Genomic DNA, 21,022 nt, shown 5'->3' on the forward strand with positions numbered 1-21,022 from the left:
ACCTTGAGTCACCTTTCTCTCATATATTTTGCATCGCTCATATAGTTTTCCATCTACACCACTGCCCCCTCCTCTGCTCTCTGCATCCCCTCCTCTGAACACTTTCAAGGTCCACAGACTCGACTCCACCTTTTCAATTCGGCTTCCCAGCAGCACTACTTAGTGGGGAGGTAATTGGAACCAGTGCTATCAGTGTGATTGAGAGGGAATGAGGAGGGTGTGCTGTGTGTGTGTGTGTGTGTGTGTGTGTGTGTGTGTGTGTGTGTGTGTGTGTGTGTGTGTGTGTGTGTGTGTATATGGGGGTCTGTATTAATGTCTGAGGTGTTGGTGGAGCATGGAGCAAAAAGGGGGCCCCGTGAAAAAGGGGGTCAAACACATAGAGGAGCTTTTCAGCGTATAGAGTCAAGAAAAGAGCGAGGTGGAGGGAAGATGAGAGAGGAAAGGAGAAGGCCGAGCAGAGGCCGTGGAGGTTGTGAAAAGATAGGGCCCCTTACTGAGATCACATCTGCTCCGTGACAGACAATACACATACACAATTGTAGGGATTACAAGTCATAGCCAATGAAAGAGTCAACAGTTAGTGGACAATTATAGCCTGTTGACTGTTAGTTGACTCCTGTTTTAATTTTGACCATTTTTTAAAAAAATGTAGCTTCAGCCTTTGTCTAATTTTAGTCAGAACAATTAATTGATAATGTTTTAGATTTGGTTGAGCTATTTCCCCTGCTGTAAATAATGAGACAAAGGACTTCCATGCTGATAAAGCTAACAATAAAGTAAAAGCTTGCTTTGATGATGCAGAAAGGAAAACAATTATTTTCTACATGAACACTATGATTCTCAAACAATCCTGCATTTAGTTTTTTGTTGTGTGCAGGCACCAGACGCTCTGCAATTTAAGTGTATGTTATATGTATTTTTTATTTATTCTATACCTTACCGAAACCTGCAGACACCCTGATGGATATCACAAGACTATAAGGACATATTAGCAACCTGAGTAAATACTTTATTTCTGGCCAAACTCAAATTGATCCAACACTTTTACTCTAATCACAATCATTTTGAATGATTGTTAGAGCAGTTTTCAAGACAGCAATATAAAGTAAATCTTCTTTGCTCTCACCATGAATAAGTCCCGGGCTTCTAAGTCTACGGCAAGCAGGAAGGCCTTCTCAAAGCGCTGGTGTCTGCAAAGAGATTAGAGAGAGTTTAAGAAGAAATAAGACAACAACCTTACATAAAAAATAAAATCATCATCTAAATTAATACATGCACTGGATTAAAATGCATTGATTGATAGATCAGTAGTACATATGTCCTCCTTTCAGTGACAGCACACACAAACAACCACCCACATACACCTCTACATATAAAACTGTCAATAACTGAACTGAGAGTAGCGAGTCCTCTTCCTATTATCCAGTATTAAAGCTGGAAGAGAAAGCTCTATCTTCCAGTACAAAACAACTCAACTTTCCCTCGACTAGAGCCAACATGAAACAAACAAACACGAGCAGAGAAGGGAGATGAGGGGGTGGTGGTGGGGGGGGCTTCCTTCATTTGATGTCGATGGAGAGAAAAAGAATGCAGGTAGGTGATAAGAGAGGAGAGGAGGAGGGATGCCAAACATCGCTCACGCTCGGCTACAGAGGTAGAGAAAGAAAGAGAGGAGGAAACAGGAGGTAATTGCACGATGGAGAGTGGTAAGCAGCGGTGTGTGGGAACAACAGGGTCTATTTCAGTCAAACAGGCATTTCAAAAGGCTCTCATGGCAGAAGGGAAAATGAAACAACAGTCTAAACAGGTGCATGCGAGGTGCTTTGCCTTATGAATGACTCAAAGCTGCATCAGTGTGTGTCGAGGAAATCCAAAAGCTATTTCTTTTTAGATTTTTTTTAAATAGAAAGGTGAGCAGCAAGAACACTGGATTAAATTGCATCTTTAATGGATGTGATTTTCTGAAAGAAACAGGAAGTGTTATTCTGATTCTGCTCCCTATGACGATAAAATACTACTGTTATTAAAAATATTTTCTAATACCTTTTAAAAACTGAGAAAATTTGTAAATATTAAGGGACATGACCAAAGGTAGCATCTTTTAGTCATTGATCAGATGATGACATTTGTCATCTTGAATTTTTTTTTTCAAAATGTACTGATCTGTGTCCTGAAGGAGGATCATACAGCTTATCTTTACACTTAAATGCATAAAACCCCATTTTTACTACTACTCCTGAACAAAACTCCCCCACACTGAATCAAACAAGTTTTCTTCCACAACTACAACTGGTTAAACCTGATCCCCAAAAGCCTTCCTGCCAACAAATTATACATTTAGATGGTTAGCTTACAATTTACACTGATGTGAACAAGCTTGCCTTCGTCCTGTTGTTGTCAAGCCTCTGATGACGTTATGGCTGAGTGAAGTCTTCATATTTAACTATATATATGAATATAACTAGAGGTGTTGTACATGAAAGAATGGAAAGATGCCTGATATACGGTAGTATCTGCTTCAATGCAAGATAACATGTTTTACCATTTTTAGACTCAAATTTTATAAAAAATACTTTCCTTTCTTAATTGTCTTTTGTATCTTTTTAAGCTAAATTCCTTGCTTAGTAAGGATGTACGGTAAGTCCTCTTCAGGATGCAGGGAGGTTGGTTATCTATTATTCGTAATGCGCGATTCTGATACATCTCTTCATGACGTAACACTGAACTGTCAAAGTTGTATTATTAATAAAACTCAGAAATAAAAGAAAAATGTATTGATACACAATATAAGCAGCAATAAGGAGGGCAGACGCAGCACAGAGCAGGTGTATTTACCTGAGGAGGTGGTGAAAAAAGCGGCGGGCGTACTTGCTGATTGGTTCCCTGTACGCAAGTATCACCACATCAGACAGAGGAGCAGCTGGAGCATAAAACACTCCAAGAGCAGCTTCCAGCTGGGCTACAAACAGGAAACAGAAACAATTCATAAATATATAAAAAAATAAAAATACAGAAGGGTTAAACAAGTGTATGACAGCAAAATATGTAGTCAGGGAGTGAAATATAAGTTTTTCCATATTTATTTTAAATGATCCTGTTGAAAAAAGTTATATAATCTGCTTTGATAATAAGTGACCTAAACCTTTAGGCGAATAAAACTCCTAACTTTTGAATCCAACAAAACAACTTTAAATAAGTCTCAAAAACACTTATTGCTTGGAACTGACTGCAAAGGGTTTGAATAACACAGCCAGATTATTTCCACCAGAGAAGAACATTTAAAGTTACAGAAGCATCTATTAATGATGAAGCATTATGTGAATTTGCATTTCATAGATGTTTCAAACAGGAACCCACCCTCCCGCTCTGTGTTCAGCTCCAGCCTCAGCAGGTGGTTGGTGACCAAACTCAGGCCTCTGTAGCACTCGTCTCCCATGATGCTCCAGTCCATGGCCTCCAGAATGCCGAGTGCCTCTCTGACCTGACCACATCGCAGGCGCTGCTGCAGCAGCTCAACAGGACCCATCTGGCCTCCAGTCAGAGCTCCTGTCATGAAAAGTTTGGTTTTAGGCCTTATAAGAAGGAATAAAGCAACAGCATATAATGTAATAATATTAACATATAACATTTAATTTGTCTCTCTGACAGTTTGAACATATGGTTTGATGAAATTTCTTATTTATACATGTTTTATCTCCTGATGTTTTCATATACAAATACAAAACCTGTCACTGTTGCCTATGAGTAGGAACAAAGCATTATCATTTCAAGGCAAAAATAACAAACAGCAAAACCAGAGTAACACAGAAATGTCTGTTATTAGAAAAAAATAACTCTTGTTATCTTGTCAAAATGTACTCTACACTTCAAACATATACATTTCTACATCCTTGTTTTGGCCCATTTTTATTTTAGAAACTTAGTTTCCGAATTTTTTAAAAGATTTATTTTTTTGGGCTTTTCATGCCTTTAATGCAGAGATAGGACAGTGGAGAGAGTCGGAAACCAGGGAGAGAGAGCGGGGAATGACATGCGGAAAGAGGCCACGGGTGGAAGCAAACCCGGGCCTACCGCTCGAGACGAGAGTCTCAATACATGGGACGCGCGCCCTAACCATTGCGCCACCAGCGCGCCCCAGTTTCTGAATTTTTTGTTTTTAATCTTGTTGAAGAATTTTATGAAGTTTGACTTGATATATATACAATGTTGTTACATTATTATGCATATTTTATCATTCATGCCACCTTTGTTACACAGCACACAGCATGTGCACATAAGTAAAAACAGTTGTGTGAGATGTGTTACTTTGCCGGGGATTGTCTTTTGAGCAGAAGAGAGGCATGTAACAGCTAATTAGGCCTTCAGACCAGAGGTGATTAATTATGCTTTTGTGTGTTTGTGAGTACATTAGGACTTTGCTGAATAATGTAAGCAAAATGTTTTGTATCCTTCCAGGTAATAGTGGTGTCTTGTTGTGTATGTAAAAGGGCAAAGGTGTTTGTGCGTTTGTGGCTTCATACGGGAAATGAAGGTAATGTATTGAATGTCAGGTTAATGTCCAGTGTCACATGACTTGTTCTTGTAGAGGCCTAAATGCAGTTAGTAGTATAAAGTATTTTTACAGTCATCACAGAGCAGCTACACAATATATTCTGCTACACTATAGTGTAGCTTGTTTATACAATTTGAACCATGTGGATCTCTTGTGGGCAGTGTAGGTGATCACCGACTGACAGCGACACTGTCAATGGGCCCGGCTGCAGGCAGGCAGAGTTACCACTGACTCAAGTCTAATTAATTGAAGAAGTTGTGTGTGTATGATTGTGTGTGTGCAGGGGGTGTTCAAGCAATTAAAATGACAGGCTTGCAATTAGCAAGCCCCCAAATCCCCTAAAGAGAGGGCTAATGTGGCTAATACACCAGCTGAGTGTAGTGTGGTGTGTGTCCATGTTTGGGTGTGTGTGTTTCACTGTGTGCATGTGGGTCCTTTAGTTGGCTGGTAATGTCTGCTCTTAGCTAACTTTGAGCAGAGACAATGGATCATTGTGGTGACACAGAGATACAGTATGTTAACTTTTTTCATTCGTCAGTGAGAAGGAAGAGAACAGCAGCAGCATGAGCACTCAGCAACAAAGAATCAGAACCATGTGCCACCGACACGACCAGAAGACTTCAGAGACAAGAGAAGGTGTTTGACTCAAAAGAGTAAATCACAGTTTTTGGTAATTAATAAAGGCTGCTAAATATGCTAATACGGCACAGGTGGGTTTGAACCTCAATTGTTGAACAGACTTAAGACTTAATAAACAGAACTTCACTAACAGGCTTCACCTCCAAATTAGCAAACATAAGCAGGTGCAGGGGAAGACAGAAACTATCTTCAATCTATCTCAATACCTGCTGTTTTTAAATTAATATCAACCAAAGATGCCACAACTTGCGCTTTCAATCTGTCTTATAACCCCACTTCCATTATTTATCTTTTAGCGTAAAAAAAAAACTTCACTAAATTCTCCACAAAAAAGGACTCTTTTCTTGCGTGCCCTGAACTCATTCCCTGGTCTGCACGTCCACAGTCAGTACCAGTGCAGGCCCAGCCGCGGCCAACGTGTGCCCAGATGAGATAACTCCGTGCAGGCAGGAGGGTAAGGGTGGGAGTGGGGGTGGGTGGCACTGGGGAGGGCTGCCTCCTACGGAAAAAAAGGAACTTGGAGCATGGCCAAGTCTTTCTTCTTCAGCGCCTCCCGACTCACTCCTTCTGTCATCTAGCGGGCCTTATGAAACAAGTCAATGCAGAAAAGGAGCACAAACAAACAAGCGAGTTGGAGTGTGAGTGTGTGTGTGTGTGTGTGTGTGTGTGTGTGTGTGTGTGTGTGTGTGTGTAGTAGCACAGAAATAGAAGAATACACATATGTGTGTGGGGGAAAGAATTATCATGGAGAAAAAGACATGCAGTGACTTTCTTCATCAAAACCTTGGCCGGCGATCAAAGCAGGCAAGCTATTGTTGGAAGACACCCTCCCCTTCTCCTGTGCACACAGGCAAACGCAGTTGAACAAACACACACCCTCATACACACACAAACTCAAATGCACACAATCTTCTACCTTCCTCCCTTCCGCCCCCACGCTCCTGCTTTCAAACTTCAGCAGAGAGCTGCGTGCCACTGTCACATTTTCTTTCCAAAGTCACAATTAAAGACGCTGAGCGAGTGTATGTGCAGGTGTGTGTGAGACCGTACGAGTGTGTGTTTGTGTATGTGCATGTTAGAGAGTGAGGTGGCAGTCTGAAAAAAATTTGATTGGCAAACTTTATCTGGGGGCCCCAAGGGACTGCGCAGCCACTGTAAACGATTTATCGGAAAAATGCATCCCAGAATGCACCTGGGGGGCTCTTGCCCCAGGGCGATTATTGAATGACCTCTGAGAGCGCGACTCCTGCTAACCTTCCCGCCCGTCAACAAATTAACTTCCCTCAGCAGTGAAGAGGTCGACCCGTTCAGCAGCCATATTTACACAGAGGGGTTCAGATACAGTGTCAGATCCCAAACAGAGGAGGAGTCTCTGAGGGGAGGAAGGCACCTTCATAAGGACGAGACAACTGTGATGGTGTGGCAAGTTTGTCAATTAATTTCTATTTATTTTCTATCTCTGCAGCCTGTCCCAGAATGCAACTGTTCATATATAATTTATCAAAGTAGTACACATGAATCCCTCTGAAAACACATTAATGCAGACTAGTTTATGTAGTCCTATTCATATGTTTCAAGATCTTTAGAGCACATTTGCTCTAGATTATGATAATTTGATTTCAAGCACTTCATGTAAATATTGTCTATATGACGACAAAGACAATAATCCAATGGTCAGCACCAATAAACCTATCAAAACCATTTCCCGATAATCAATAAAAGTCAAAAACTGGCTTTAAGCTTCTCAGATTTGAACATTTTGAGCTTTCATCATGCAATCTGTACCATGAACTTTTCACTGTTTTTTTGACACCTTAACAGTAATTAAAAGATCATTTTTGTGTGGTCATTTGTTTTCAAATGGGGCTATATTGTCTTATTTCACCAACCTAGTCTGAATCTCAGGGCTGCCAGTGGTCCTCCATGAAGAGCAAACATCAGGATATCGGTTCCCTCTGGGGCTCCTTCCAGGCCAGCCCCCCACCAGAGTCCTTCCAGGCCTCCACAGCAGCGCAGGTGCTGAGCTAGTCTTAAAGTAGCAGCTGAAGCTACCTCCTCTGCTAACAGTGCCATGCCTAAAGGTGCCAAGCCAAGATCAAAGCACATCAACTCCCCCTGCCCTCCCCCTACCATGACCACAGCCCCAGCAGGGTGCCAAGCCAGGAGGGTGGGTGGCAGAGGGCAGGGGGCCAAGAAAGAGACCCCCCGTCGCTGGTCGTACAGGACCAAGGAGGAGTCCCTTAAACCAAGTAGAAGTGTGACCTCAGAGGGGTGACGGGAGCAAGAGACAGGATGGGATGGTAGCGGGATGCGGATGACGGACAGACGGTGCAGGCGCTCTCGTGCACATTCATACACACAAGTATGGGCCCAAAACCCCTCTCTGGCTTCTTGGGGTCGTGGAGGTATCTCCACTGTTAGCAGCTGGTAGGGCTGAAGAAGGCTAAATCGACAGTCCAGGAGATTTCCTTCTGTCCGGACAGAGCTGAGAACCTTTAAAAGGGAAGAAATGACGAGAAGAAAAAAGGAATATTTTAGAGAGTTTTTAACTGATGCACACTTGAACATCCTCCCTATGAATCTTGTCCGTTAACTTAATAAAATCACAACTTAAGTTATTTCATGTCCCTTACATATTTTACTCTGTTCAATATAGATAAGTCCAACAATGCGCAGGGAGCTGACAGCAGTGCAATGGTAAACTTCATTTTAAAGGGAAGAAATTATGAGCAGAACCAGACTTATTGGTGAGAAGCCATCTGAAGACAGGCTGGGACTGATCAGACAAAAACAACAACAACAACACCTCCTAGACAAAGTTCTCTCACTTTTACTACTTCTTAGTTGGAGGACAAGAATGGCTAACATGTGTTATAGTGTGTTTAACATATTCACAGCAAAGAAAGTGATAGAGTAAAAAAAAAAATATTATGCAAGTTTAATTCAATTCAATTTAAACTTGAATTGAGAATCTACTATCAAGTGTCACAAAGCATTGTGTTAAAAGCCAAACTTAAACTTGATCTGTTAATTTTGTTGCTTTTTTAGCATTTCCTTGTATTTGCCAACTTTTAAAACCTTTTTTCATAACTTATAATGAACTAACCTGATTTTGAATAAAAAAAGAGGATAAGAAACGAGGGGGGAGAGAAAACTGAAGAGAAAAACAGAATGAGTCATGAAATGACAGTAGCTACAAACACCCCTCGAGATGGAGGAAATGTAGCCATCCTATTTGCTCATAAACACATGGCTGTCAATCAACTCAGCTAATGATAAGAGCTCCATTTTAACTCAAGGTCAACAACATCTTCTCCCCGAGCATGCCACTGTTTGGCACCTAGTGATAAACAACACCCTCTGTTTACCTGTGTGAGGAGCCAAGTGCTCAATAGTAGTCAAGTGACAAGAAACAAGCGTTTTTTTTCCAATAATAGGAGGAAAGAGCAAGAGGAAAGCATGGAAATATTTGACCAATGGTCGAACCCAGAATTAAGATTATTCATCCCTGGTGGGAGTGGGCACAATGGCCCCGCTTAGCAAGCAAACATTGACACTAAAGGAGATGTCACGGTGGTGCTGTGGATAAAACATCCACAGTAAAACCAGGAACTGTAGGTGGATGACAGGAGACAACAGGCAGTACTATACAGAAGTCCAACAATTCCACAGTTACTAACAGAGCTTTTAAGGAGAGATTTCACCCTACCAAAGCCTCTATCAGAGCCTTGCATTGACCGTGGCAGCTTTGGCTAAATGAGCCCATTTCTTTTCGCCGTGCTGACAGAAAGAGGGATCTGCAGCCTGCCTACCTTCCTTTCCTTTCCCAAAGCTGCCCGGCCCAGTTTTTTGGCAGGCATTGCCAAAAAGGGACTTAGAGGGAGGAAGAGAGGAGTTTTTTTGCCTGCACATGGTCTACAGCAGGAGAGAAGCAGATGACTGTCCTCCTGAAAGCTTTTTTCCTTCTAGATAATCCCCCAGAGCCAGCTCCTGCTGCTCCACAGGGGGTGGGTGCTGTTTGTGTGTGTGTTCATCTAAGGCAGCTAGAAAGAGGGGCTCAATTCATGTTAGAGGTGGGGTATCCTTGGAGTGTGCTGTTCTCTGGATAGGTACATTTCTGCTTGGACAAAGTGGCACATGCATTACATAAACTTGCACACAAACAAATAGCAGGAAGTCCATCCAACAGAAAACTGCCACAGGATTCACAACACCTACTTCCACAAACGCTGACCTGGCCCCCTCCAAAAAATAGAAAATAAATAAATAACCCTACAAAAAAAAGACATCTTATCCTCTCAGCTTTTCATCTGGTGCCCAGCTCACTTGTGCCCACCACCCGCTGTGCCAGCAAGCCACCGTGGCACCATCAGGGCTAAGGTGAGGCTGATTCAGCTCTGCCTCCCCCTGATAGGTGACCCTCCAAGTATAGGAGAAGGGGGACAGTGTCAGCTGCAGCTCAGAAGCAATGAGTAAATACTGAACAGCCAGGTTCAATCTGCAAAAGCCAGTCAAGAGTTCAAGATCAATCAGTGTTTACCTTTGTTTATACTCCATGTGCAAAAACCAGGTATGACCAGGTATGGCGAGAGTGAATAAATATTTAAAACAGTACTTTGATTTTCAGCTAAATCATGCCATGCTTTTTTAATATGTTTAACAGCAGTAATTAAGTATAAAATGTCCCAAATGAGTCATCATTTAATCAGTTTTTATGTGTGTGTTTAATAAGTTGCCTAGGTGTTCACACAGATCTCCAGAATATTTAAGATCCAGGTAAAGACCTTTAGATTTAATATATTCATACCTAAATATCAGCAAGATAATGTGTCCTTACTTTCCCTAGTGCCTGACCTAAACTGAACATGGGGATTAATCTGAAGTAGATGTTGCAAAAAAGAGCAACATCTAAAAGGCAGAAGTCTTCAAATCCAAATAGTGCTGCAGTGGAGTGCACAGAGACCCCGCATCAAAAACTACATCCCCACACAGTCACAAATTTACAATCACAACATTTTTTAAACGGACTGCAAAGCAGCATTTTGACTCTGGGTCACCTTTTAAGGCCATGGTGTGCCTCATTTTACATTCCACATAGACAGAGCAAACGCAAGCAGAAGGCCCCTGAAGGCAACACGGCTGATTAGGAGATTAGAGCATGGCACTCATGATCTTCAGGGTTACAGGGCTAGGATGTGTCGGAACATAAACTCTTAAACTGCTAAATTTCATGCCGCTGTAAGCACAACAGGACACGAACATGACGTAAAATATAAACATTTGCAAAAACTGACTGAGGCTTTTTTTTTTTCAGGACATTTTTGCCTTTACTGGATAGGACAGCTGAAGGGAGACAGGAAATGTTGGAGGAGAGAGTGGTGGATGACATATTGAAAGGGCCGAGGGCCGTTGTGATGAGGACTTAGCCTCTGTACTTTTGGCGCACACTGTAACCACAGAGCTAAAACATCGCCTTGTATGTTCACCTTTTACTCTTATTTTTTTTAACAATTCAACTTGTTTTACAAATTTCCACATGCATAAAATATTGTAAAAAAACATGTTGAAACTAGAACAATGCCCAATCTTTAAAGGAAAAGGGAAAATGACTTCTCCAATACATTTTGCAAGTGTCATTGTAAGATTTTTACAAAAGAAAGCCTTCTGTGCATGTGAACTCTCCAGAGTACATTGTGTCATGTGAAAATAATGTATTTCCAAATTGTAAGAGAATAATGTTGAAAATGATGAGTAAGATCAGGAGGGAGGTGGAGCAAAGTGAGTGTTGATGTGTGAGAGAGAGCGAAAGAGTGGGAGAGAGACAGAAAGAAATGTACGCAAAAGATGATGAGAGAGAGTGGAAATGGAAGTGAGTGAAGACAGTGGAAAGGGAAAGAGGGGAAAAAAAGAGGAGGTGGATACAGAGAGAAAGATGCAAAGAGAGCAGAGAGACAGACAGAGAAGGGGGGGGCTCTAGTAAGTAGCTTTCTCCTGGTTATTGGTTTCAGTGACTGGTCAAAACTATTCTTCTCCATTCTTCTTGTCTCTCTCTCGCCAGCACCTTTTTTTCCCCCTCCGTGGCGTGAAAGATAAAGCGGACGGGCCCAACTGTGTGGCTGGCCCTTGTTCACAGCAGTGGCCTTTTGAAGCCAATTTTCCAGCTCACGGAGCAGAGAAAGACGGAGAGAGACGGGTAGAGAGACGGAGGGACTTGGAGGGATGAAGGGATGAGGGTTGTCGGTTTGGGGGGGGGGGGGGGGGGGGTGTGTGCTGGGAAGTTTTAGGTGTGTGAATTAGGGTTAGAGTTGAGGTATTGGTGTGAGAAAATGCACAGGCACAGCAGGATTTCCAATCAGAATATTCCTCATACCTTAACTGTCATAATTGGTACCGCTGAACATAATTGTAGGGCAGAGTGAACATTATTCACTAGACCTGAAACTGTGGCAGCAGCATTTCCTGTGTGATTTTTACAAAGCGAGGAAGCTCGGGGGTAATTCTGCTCTTTGGATTCCATTCCCGACCCTTTCATGGTCCAAATTATGACTACAGCTCATTTTTTCTACTTCCCATGCTTTAATTCTGCATATTAAGGCTGCAGCTTTTTATGTTTCACAGGCTAAATTAGCCATTTCAAACTGTTAATTTGGCTTCTAATATAGTCTAAATCACAGCATTCTAGCAGGAGATGAACGACACATTTTGTTTCTATGCAATTATATTTTCTTTTTATATAATTTACTCCCTTTGGTGTTTTCTTTCTTGGACAATCCGTTTAGGTTTTTTTTATTTTGAAAGTGAAAAAGGCCTTGCAGCTCAGTGGTGAAGTCAAAAATAATTAAAAGACCACAGAAATCACAGAAACGCAGATCAACAACTGCAGAGAAAATGCGACAGATAACAGGATAGTCATACACTTTATAAACAACAACAACAACAAGAAATATATTCAAATATGGCAAGAAAAAAAAATCATCTGGTGCTTTCTTTCTATTAAGATGATTAAATTCCAGGTAATTGTTTGTATGTATGTTTGTTTGTGTGTTTGTTTAGGGTGGGGGGGGGCATGAAGGAAGGGTAATTAAAAATGTTAACCAGCTGTATAAAAAACGACTATATGTGTTTTCCTCTCCCTCCCACCCTCCACCCCCTGCATGCCGTGGCTCCACTTATCAGCAGGAGGATGGGGATGGGGGGATATGAATTAAGACCACATAGGGAAAGAAATCAGACTTTTTTAAATGCCGAGAGACTGGCTAGAAAATTGGCTTAGTGTGGCAGATAGCGAACTGAACAAAAGGAACATATATATGAGCTTGAAGTGATTGAAGTAGCTGGCGTCTCCCGATGTTTGCCCGGCGTTTGATTCCCGCCACGGCTCTTACATAAACTGCTCGTCTAATTTCACACCGCGCATCTGAAAAATGACAACAAACGCTTTCATTAGAGCGCATTGCCGCAGCCCCATGAAGTACTTTAATGTTCTTGAAGCGTGGAGGAAGGAAGGAAGGAGAAGGAGGAGAGGGAGGACGTGTGAGTGTGTGTGTTTGTGTGTGTGTGTGTGTGTGTGTGTGTGTGTGTGTGTGTGTGTGCGGGGGGGGGGGGTGAAGGAGACGGAGAGAATAAACTAGGTGAAGGAGTGTGATAAATGTGGAAAGTGTTCCAAAAACAAGAAGCGGAAAAAGCAGAGAACAACATCTGCTTTGCTTATTTCAATATTCAAGTAATCCCCCCCAGCTCCCATATGTGAATTTGTTTTCCTAGCATGCGATTGGTAACGCTCATCTTTCCTCCTTCTTGCAGACTCTCCCTCTCTCTCCCTGGTGCGGAGAAGATTTTGCATATGTTTACCGCGGTACTAGGACTATAGAGTTAAGCCCAGTTCGGTAATTTGGGATCTTTCATCTGCTTTGGGCACGAGGCCAATCCTAGGTTGACACAGAATTGGGTTGTAGTTAGGGTTTTGCCAGGGGCCATGATGATGTGTATGTGTGTGAGCATGTGTGGATGTGGAGGCGTTCTCCTTCACACAGCACCAAGGCTTAGTGCTCCTGCTTTCTTCATATGGTGATGCATGGAGGTGTAACACAGAGGTGCCACCCTTGAGGTGACTAACACACCATCACCAATCCCATCTACCACAACACAGGTCTCCACTGAAAAAAAAGCAGCTTTGTTGCCTTTCACTGTGCGCGTGTATTTTGCAGAGCGTGTGTGAGAGGTTGCCTGAGTCTGTGAAAAACGAACACACAGATTAACCACATGATCTGTGCACTGAGTTTAAGTTTACAAAGAGCAATGAAAAGTTTAAAACAATCTATAGATGTTACACATTTCATAAACAGCCTGAGTGGCTGTTTATAAAAAAGTGTAACAAATGTGTGACAACTTAATGTTTGTTCTGTCTCATTTACTTTTGTTCCATATTCTGTATTCAATCGTGATGGTTATTAGCTAGAATTAGCTTAGCTTTTTTCCTCTGCCATAGTGCAGTCTTAGCAGCCATGTCCTGTTCCTGAGAGATTTGAAGATGGTCTCGGGCCAGGTAGGATATGTTACCTTACATTGAGTTCCAGGCTTGCCCTGGATTTCTTTCTGGCTCAAGTTCCCAAAAAGAAGATCCACGTGAGACAGAATGGTCAGACATATTTCAATGAGAAAATGCAATAGTTCTAGGCTGAACTCTTTTTTTTCGATATTACTATTACTGATTAAAAAATGTTCCCTCTGCCTTAGCTTCATCTTCAGTGCAAAAGCTCAGCACTGCTTAAACATCCCCAATTGATGTAAAGGTTTCACACTTACATCCTTCAATTGATTGCACTTCCTCATTTTATACAGCAAGTTACTTGAAACAAGATTGTATCATAGTCTATACATTTTTGTATGTAATTGCTGGTGGTGAAATCCTGAAATCACCAAAAATTGACATTTACATGCCAGGTCTGCAAGTATCACTCATTAAGTACAAGCTGGAGTTATTTCCAGGAATATCAACATACTCCAGTTGTAGAACCCCACAGCTGGTTCCGATGGCTTCACCACCTGATATTTCACCAGTTAACCCACAAGACTTCACAGGTACACATCTGCAGGACCCTCCTGACCCCTCCAGTGATAAATTGTCTGGTGCATCCTTTCCCAATAAACTTACCTTGCCTTGTCCTGTGTTTGCATGTGTTGAGATATTTCTGGAACAAACAGTTCTTGGTAATCACAAAGCGGAACTGCCCATCATGAGCTTCCAGGCGATCCACATAACCTCCAGCTTTTTTTAAGTTAACCTTTACACTACCCATAGGAACCCTTAAGTGACACAGGCCTGTTTGTGGTTTGTATAGCAATTTAATATGAAACAACAATGAGATAGAGGACATATTGGTAGGAATTATTTTGTTTCTAATGGATACCATGAAATGATGGGGACTTCCTAAAGTTAGACTCCACCTCCAATCCATTTTAGCAGCTTTTAGTAATTTTTTGAGGAAACCAACATGAGCTGTTATAGAAGAATTTAAAGATGGCAGGTTCATCCTGTGGTATTGGATCATGTGTGCGCCTATCACCATACATTATGCCACTAAGGGTTCCTGGTGTTTTGGATGAGTCTAAATAAGTCTCTCTATTCCACGTTCTCAGACCTACAACTCTGCACAGTTCTTGCAGTGCAAACCCTTGTAAAGCAGGGTTGCTTTAACTGCTCTGTATAATAAAGTTCCTCCAGTGCAAGAAGTTTTTATATGTGTTTGTTTGTACCTTGAGGCCTTCAGTAGGTGAGCAGCTGAGCAGGACCACGTTGTTCCTGGGTGTGTTTGAGGGAGTCCAGGACCACAGCTCCTCGTCGCGCTTGTCCAGGTTCCACCACACCAGTGCCACATCCTGGAGACGGTTGAGACCGACACGTCTGTGAAGCCTTCGACCCTGTCCACTCACATCTACACAGACTACCTGGACATTGAGACAAAACACACAGATGCACTGATTATAATTCAATTCAAAAAACTTTATTTGTCCCCGGGGGGGCAATTCAAAGGCACACAGAGCAGTAAATTAACAACAGTGCAAGTAAACAAAACATTTTAACCTAAATAGAAAGTGTCAATTTAAATACAACTTAGAGCTTAAACTTAACTTAAAAATACAAAATATAAAAAAGTAGATATAAGTGGACAGTGATCGGACTAACAGATGTAAACAGATGTAACCATAACTATGTGCAGTAGTGACCAGATGTAAACAGAACTATATGCAGTAAATGAGAAATAAATATATATATACAGAGCTATGTGCAAGTAGGCTAAATACTAAATGATAAGTTATTAAGGTGCACCTATAAGCACCTAAAAGAGCTTCTGATTTTTGCAATAAGGTCAGAAGTATGACGATAGACACTTAGAGACACAAGCATGGAGTTAAAAAAACTTTTTAAGAAGAAGGGGACGTTTTCAGTGTACCTAGGTGGTTTGGACTCACATGCCTGATTTGTGTTAACACTTGAGGGCTGTATATCTTCCACATCTGTAGCCCCAAATACCCCCCCCCCCCCCCACCCCACCCCCCACCCCTGTCCTTCCCCGATCCTGTTATTGTTGATGTCTAAGGTTGTTTTTTATCTTCCATTATTAATGTGCGTGTGTGTTTTGGTCTGTCAGGCTTGTTGTTTTAGTGATGTGCATATTTTTGGGGAAGGTCTGCCACGCTCTACGGGCCACAACAAAGAGACCCACAGTAATGAGCTCTCGTGGTGCTTGAGGGGGGCACACACAATCCCAAAGACACACACACGCATATACATGAATGCATGCATGTATGCACACAAATACACATGTGCATACATGTAGAAGCACTGGCGTAAATGGTGTCAAAGATACACTTTTGTAGATAGCAAAGTTCACAAAATGCACATTAAACAAACAGAACTCTTTTCAGAAGCACTTTGGTAGATGGTGATATTAAAGGTCTCGCTGTCAACAAGCACACACACTCCCATATTCATACAGGCCTTACATACTCTTAACCTACATAGGCCTTACACACATTTCCTAACACAAGTGACCAGATTCAATCAAGTCAATTCACACACATTAGTACGCACACACAACAGAACACGTTTTCATGACTTCTGTAAAAGTGCAAGGGAGCAGCCAATACCTAATGTGTTGTCAAAGCAGAATACAAAACTTTTTATTATTATTACAATAAAAAGGCACAGTAACACACAAAAATTAATAAATCGGCACACTGTACTGTATGAGTAGAGCAGGTTTAAGGTTCAGTGGTCCATGTCTGCCCTTCTTGCCCCCTTGAGGGGAATATTTGCTTTGGACACAAAATACAGAGCCAAATTAAAAAGATGGAAGTATATCTGATGATAAAGAGAACAAAGAGTTGCCCCCAAACAGCTAAATGGCAGATCACTGACAGATTAGAAATGGAAAAAGATGAAAAGAAATAAAAAAAATCGGAAAATCACTGGGGTTAATAACACACTCTATATCTACCCCCGCATGCCCCTCCATCCCTACCCGTCTCTTCAAGCCTTTTTTTTTTTTGCTGGCGTTTGCTGGTCAGCAATAATCAGAAACCACTTTCTGTGGGCCGGATTAGTTTACCCCCCCCCCCCCCCCCCATCGTCCCCCACTATCCCTCTCCAGCTTAGCCCACTGGACCAGGGCGCTGTGTATGTGGTTGTGCATGTGTGTGTTGGTTGTGGGGGATGGGTAGTTGGGCGTGCGTGTGCACCTGTGTGTATATTGCAGGTTACATGCACATGCGTTGACAGAGGTCTGGACAATATAGGGTGGCTGTGTGGGGTTGGTGGTGATGGTGGGGTGTCTTATCAGGGCTATGCTTCTGGAGACAGACACACAGAAGGAACGACTGCTTTTATACACAGACAACATGCACACGCACACACACCCACACACACCTCAACTAAAGGGCCTGGCAGTAATGTGATAATGACAGGGTTAGCTGTTAGCTTGCTTGTGACAGAGGACACAGTGTAGTTTTGTTTAGGGGAAGGGAAAAACTTCTGTAGACTGCAGATGCCTGTTACAAAAAAATACAAAAACTCCATCAGATCACAAATCTTTTTTAGGGAATTATAGACAGAAATAGGAAAGAAGTAGAGGGTTAAAGGTCACCGTTTGTGGTCTTATTCACAGGATTCTGACATTGAATGTGGTTATGATAAAAAGGGAGTCAAACATTAGTTTGTGTCACAAAATTGTGTCAAGCCAAATGAACAGCATTCAAGGGTATCAAAGATAGACAAAGATCTTAGGGCACTAAGACAGATTTGATGGCTAACCAAGTGACCAAGTGTCTTTGACTTTTGAACACAACATTAACGTCTTTGCTAATTTCCACTTCTTTTTGTAGCCTCTTCCAAGACAGCAATCAAAAAATATTAATGTTGGAAAAGCAATGTCTCTGAGGTGCTGATCACAAGTTAAAATAGTCTATCATAACTTAAAAGATTCTTAGTAGATGTTTTATAAACTTGCTGTCAGCAGGAAACAGTTGATAATGTAGCAAAGACCCAGATAATGCTGCAAAAACACAGAAGGTATCTTTTCCTGCTAACCTTCCATTTATAAATATTAGATTTTGAGATTTTGCATGTTCAAAGGTAACCATTTTGTATCTCTTATACAATGATTAGCATACTGTTTGGCTGTTTGTAACAGAAGTGCACCATATAGGTTTATTTTTTTACTCATTTTGCTTAATCTACCTCGGCAAACACACGTGGTCAAACATGAAATAGAAGACATTTTGAAAATGTCATTCTTTGAACAGATACAAAAATGTATTTGGACAATGATACGTAAAGGCATTTCCCGTTTTATTCTCTTACTCTTCATCTTCTTCCTTTGACTCTGCCACTGTCTACTTCTCTCTCTTATAAACAACAACCTAGCTACACACACACACTTTAAGCACACACATTACTGACGCACACTCCATCAATGCCTTCCACTGTACCTTGATTTCAGAGGCTGAAAGTTTGTCTGTTCGCCTGCCAGTCTCTGGTGTGTCCTGGTTCTTTTGGTTGAGGTAGACTGCAGCCACTTGGCTCTGCTCCAGGAAGGACAGCAGAATCAGCCTGTCGCTCAGCACCGCTGGGGATGACATCATTGCACTGCTCATTCAATGTCATGACTCAAAACAGAAAACAACGGTATATTGTTAAGGTGACACTCACAGAGTTCACTGTCTCCTTCACAGCAGTAAACTGTGATTAAATATCACTACTCACTGATTACAACACATTCAGGTTTCCATCTGTTTTCTTTATCTTTTAGATATAAAACAACAACAGCTTGAATCAGGATAGAAACAGGGATACTAGGTAAAATGCTGCACACATAATTAAGTAAAAACACTAACTATTTAAACATTGATTATGTTTTACATTTTTGTATAGTCTGTAACTGCCTAAAGCAGAGAAACTTAAGCTTTGTCAAAAGTAGAGGCATAACAGAGCAAGGAGCCAGAAATTCATCCTCGATCTTTCATATTGATAAAAGATTGATAAAATACAGTATGTTCAAGTTTTACATGAACTTCATTAGAAAAATAAAAGCCTGAGCATTTATAATCTTGGGTGCTTAAATCCCATTGTGACAGAATGAAGATGTTGTCATTCAAGAGTTCTGGCCTGGCTGTTGTTTTATGTAGTTTTTTGAGTTTTAAAATTTAATGTTTCAAGTAAAAAAAAAAAAAAAAAAAAGGTCTCTTAAGTCGCTTTTTTTTGCCAACTGGGTTAAGACATTTGTAAATGAACCTGTTCTTAGCGTATTAAAACTTTTGTGTTTGCCCGATTCCTTTGAATGTGAAGTTTACATTGCTGGGGAAAAAAGAATCACACGCACATCCATCATCACACAGCAGTAGTTTACTTGTAGTTGGAGGCAATGGTCTTTTTTCAACTCTTTGTAAAGTTTGGAATTATTGGATACTAAGACCAAAGACAAAACAACTGACACTGACACTTCAGAAACCAGTGATAAACTGTAAAAAAGTAAAAAGGTTACCGTTAGTGAAGTGAAATCTCACCTGCAATTAGTGCCAAAGGTGTCACCCATGGTGTCAGCGTACGCTTGAAAAACATCTTTGTCAAAGATTCACTTATTATAAAATGTATAGCATATATATGTCTAGCACATATTGGATACATAGAAACATGTTGATGAATAAAAGAAGATTCTTCAAGTAAGTTATTAATCCCGGCAGAGATTCATTTTGATGTAATCGACTCCATTAACAAACTAATCATTTAAATTTTATTAGTGATTTGGAAGGATCATCTAAAAAAAAAATGCTGCATCATGTATTTACGTGAGTTTGAACCTTTTAGTTAATGCAATGGAAACAATGAAAAAAAAGGATTTAGTCTGAGTTTCTCCTTAATGTTATCGCTTCATTATCCAGCATGAACATAAGTTATAATCCCTGTTTTCCTATCTAATTTAGTCTGATAAGTATGAAGTTAGAGGAAACACATTTCAGCCCCAGTGTGTCTTCATGCCATGCTTGTTCTTTTTTCCCCTTCTTACTCTTTTAACACATTTTCCCCCTTCTCCTCACTCTCACCATCTCTTCTCCTCTCCCCTGCCTCTTTCATTCTTTGTATCTCTTTCCTCCCCTGTTCTCCTCTCTCTCCGCCTGTTAGTGTACAGCAGGCTCTAAGGCCTTTTTGTGGTAGAAGAACACACTTGATCCTGTTCAACTCTTCAGGAGGTGCATGGAAACACTGATTAGCAATTAAGCCCCCCTCTCCTTCAAATTAATCTGTTTATGAAACCAATTAAACGGAAAGGAGGGTGGGTGGGGGGGGGGGCTTGTTACACATGTCTCTCAGATATCCTACTTTGAGTTGAACGAGTAAGGCTGCACCCCGAGATTTAGAAATATAACTGCCAATTAACCGTGGCATGAGTGTATTTATAAACGTGAGGGTTTAAATCATTCTGTTGTGTTAAAATTTCAAATTAATATGCAAATATTCACAAGGGAAGCGAAACACAGCTTGAAAAGTCAGAAAAACTAGCATCTCAAATCAGGTCAATCCACTCAGTCTGTCCTGAAACTGCGGTTGGATTATAAAGCATTTGTAATAAAAAAAACTGGTTCAAACCTTAAACCGTTAGGAAATACACCCATTAATGATGCCTGGGCTTTCCGGACAACATTTAATGCAATAGTAAGCGTCTTTGTAATAGATTACAGACAAATCAAGTTAAATGCAGTTTAGTATTGATCTCTATGGGTGTCTATAAACGGGATTAGGTTTAATCCCATTCATTCCAAAATGAAGGAGGGGATATGAATCCAGGCTGTGGCCCAATCTGGGACCAGGTGGCTGATTTAGCATTAAGGGCCAGACCTTTATGACCCACCCTGATGCAACCCCCTGACACACACACATGCACAAACTGAGTACACATACACACTCATACAAGCCCTTAGAACACATACACAGATAGATATAAATATACATTTTTACATTCAAGCCTGCATCCATGCTTCATGCATACTCAGTTACACACACCAACACACACATTCACACCCACAAGCAGAATAACCAAGCACATGTTAAAAGTACGCACATGGCCTCCTTCACATACATGCACACGCACACACACAGTCCTCTAAATCCATTTAATGCCATCTCCTCAGCAGCATGTTGACATAAGAGGCCAATGGGCTTAACCAAAGCACATTTAAACACGGTAAATGAAACCGGCTATGAAAAATCACTTAAGGATGCTTAATCGTGGAGCATATGCGCAGCTTGGCCCAGCCGTCAGCCAAAGGGAGCCG

General features: G+C 41.3%; 1 protein-coding gene across 3 annotated transcripts in view; it reads right to left on the reverse strand.

Moving 5' to 3' along the window:
- Positions 1 to 21,022, reverse strand: part of wdpcp (WD repeat containing planar cell polarity effector) — a 75,625-nt gene that overhangs the window by 16,554 nt on the left and 38,049 nt on the right. For all 3 annotated transcript variants that reach the window (XM_065959695.1, XM_065959696.1, XM_065959694.1), the window contains 6 exons: positions 18,182 to 18,318; positions 14,948 to 15,139; positions 7,081 to 7,684; positions 3,358 to 3,546; positions 2,836 to 2,959; positions 1,127 to 1,190 (listed from right to left, as the gene is read on the reverse strand). In XM_065959695.1, coding sequence (XP_065815767.1) covers positions 1,127 to 1,190; positions 2,836 to 2,959; positions 3,358 to 3,546; positions 7,081 to 7,684; positions 14,948 to 15,139; positions 18,182 to 18,318 — 1,310 coding nt within the window. The remainder of the gene's footprint in view (positions 1 to 1,126; positions 1,191 to 2,835; positions 2,960 to 3,357; positions 3,547 to 7,080; positions 7,685 to 14,947; positions 15,140 to 18,181; positions 18,319 to 21,022) is intronic.

Source organism: Labrus bergylta, chromosome 10, assembly GCF_963930695.1.
Source record: "Labrus bergylta chromosome 10, fLabBer1.1, whole genome shotgun sequence".
NCBI classification, from domain to species: domain Eukaryota; kingdom Metazoa; phylum Chordata; class Actinopteri; order Labriformes; family Labridae; genus Labrus; species Labrus bergylta.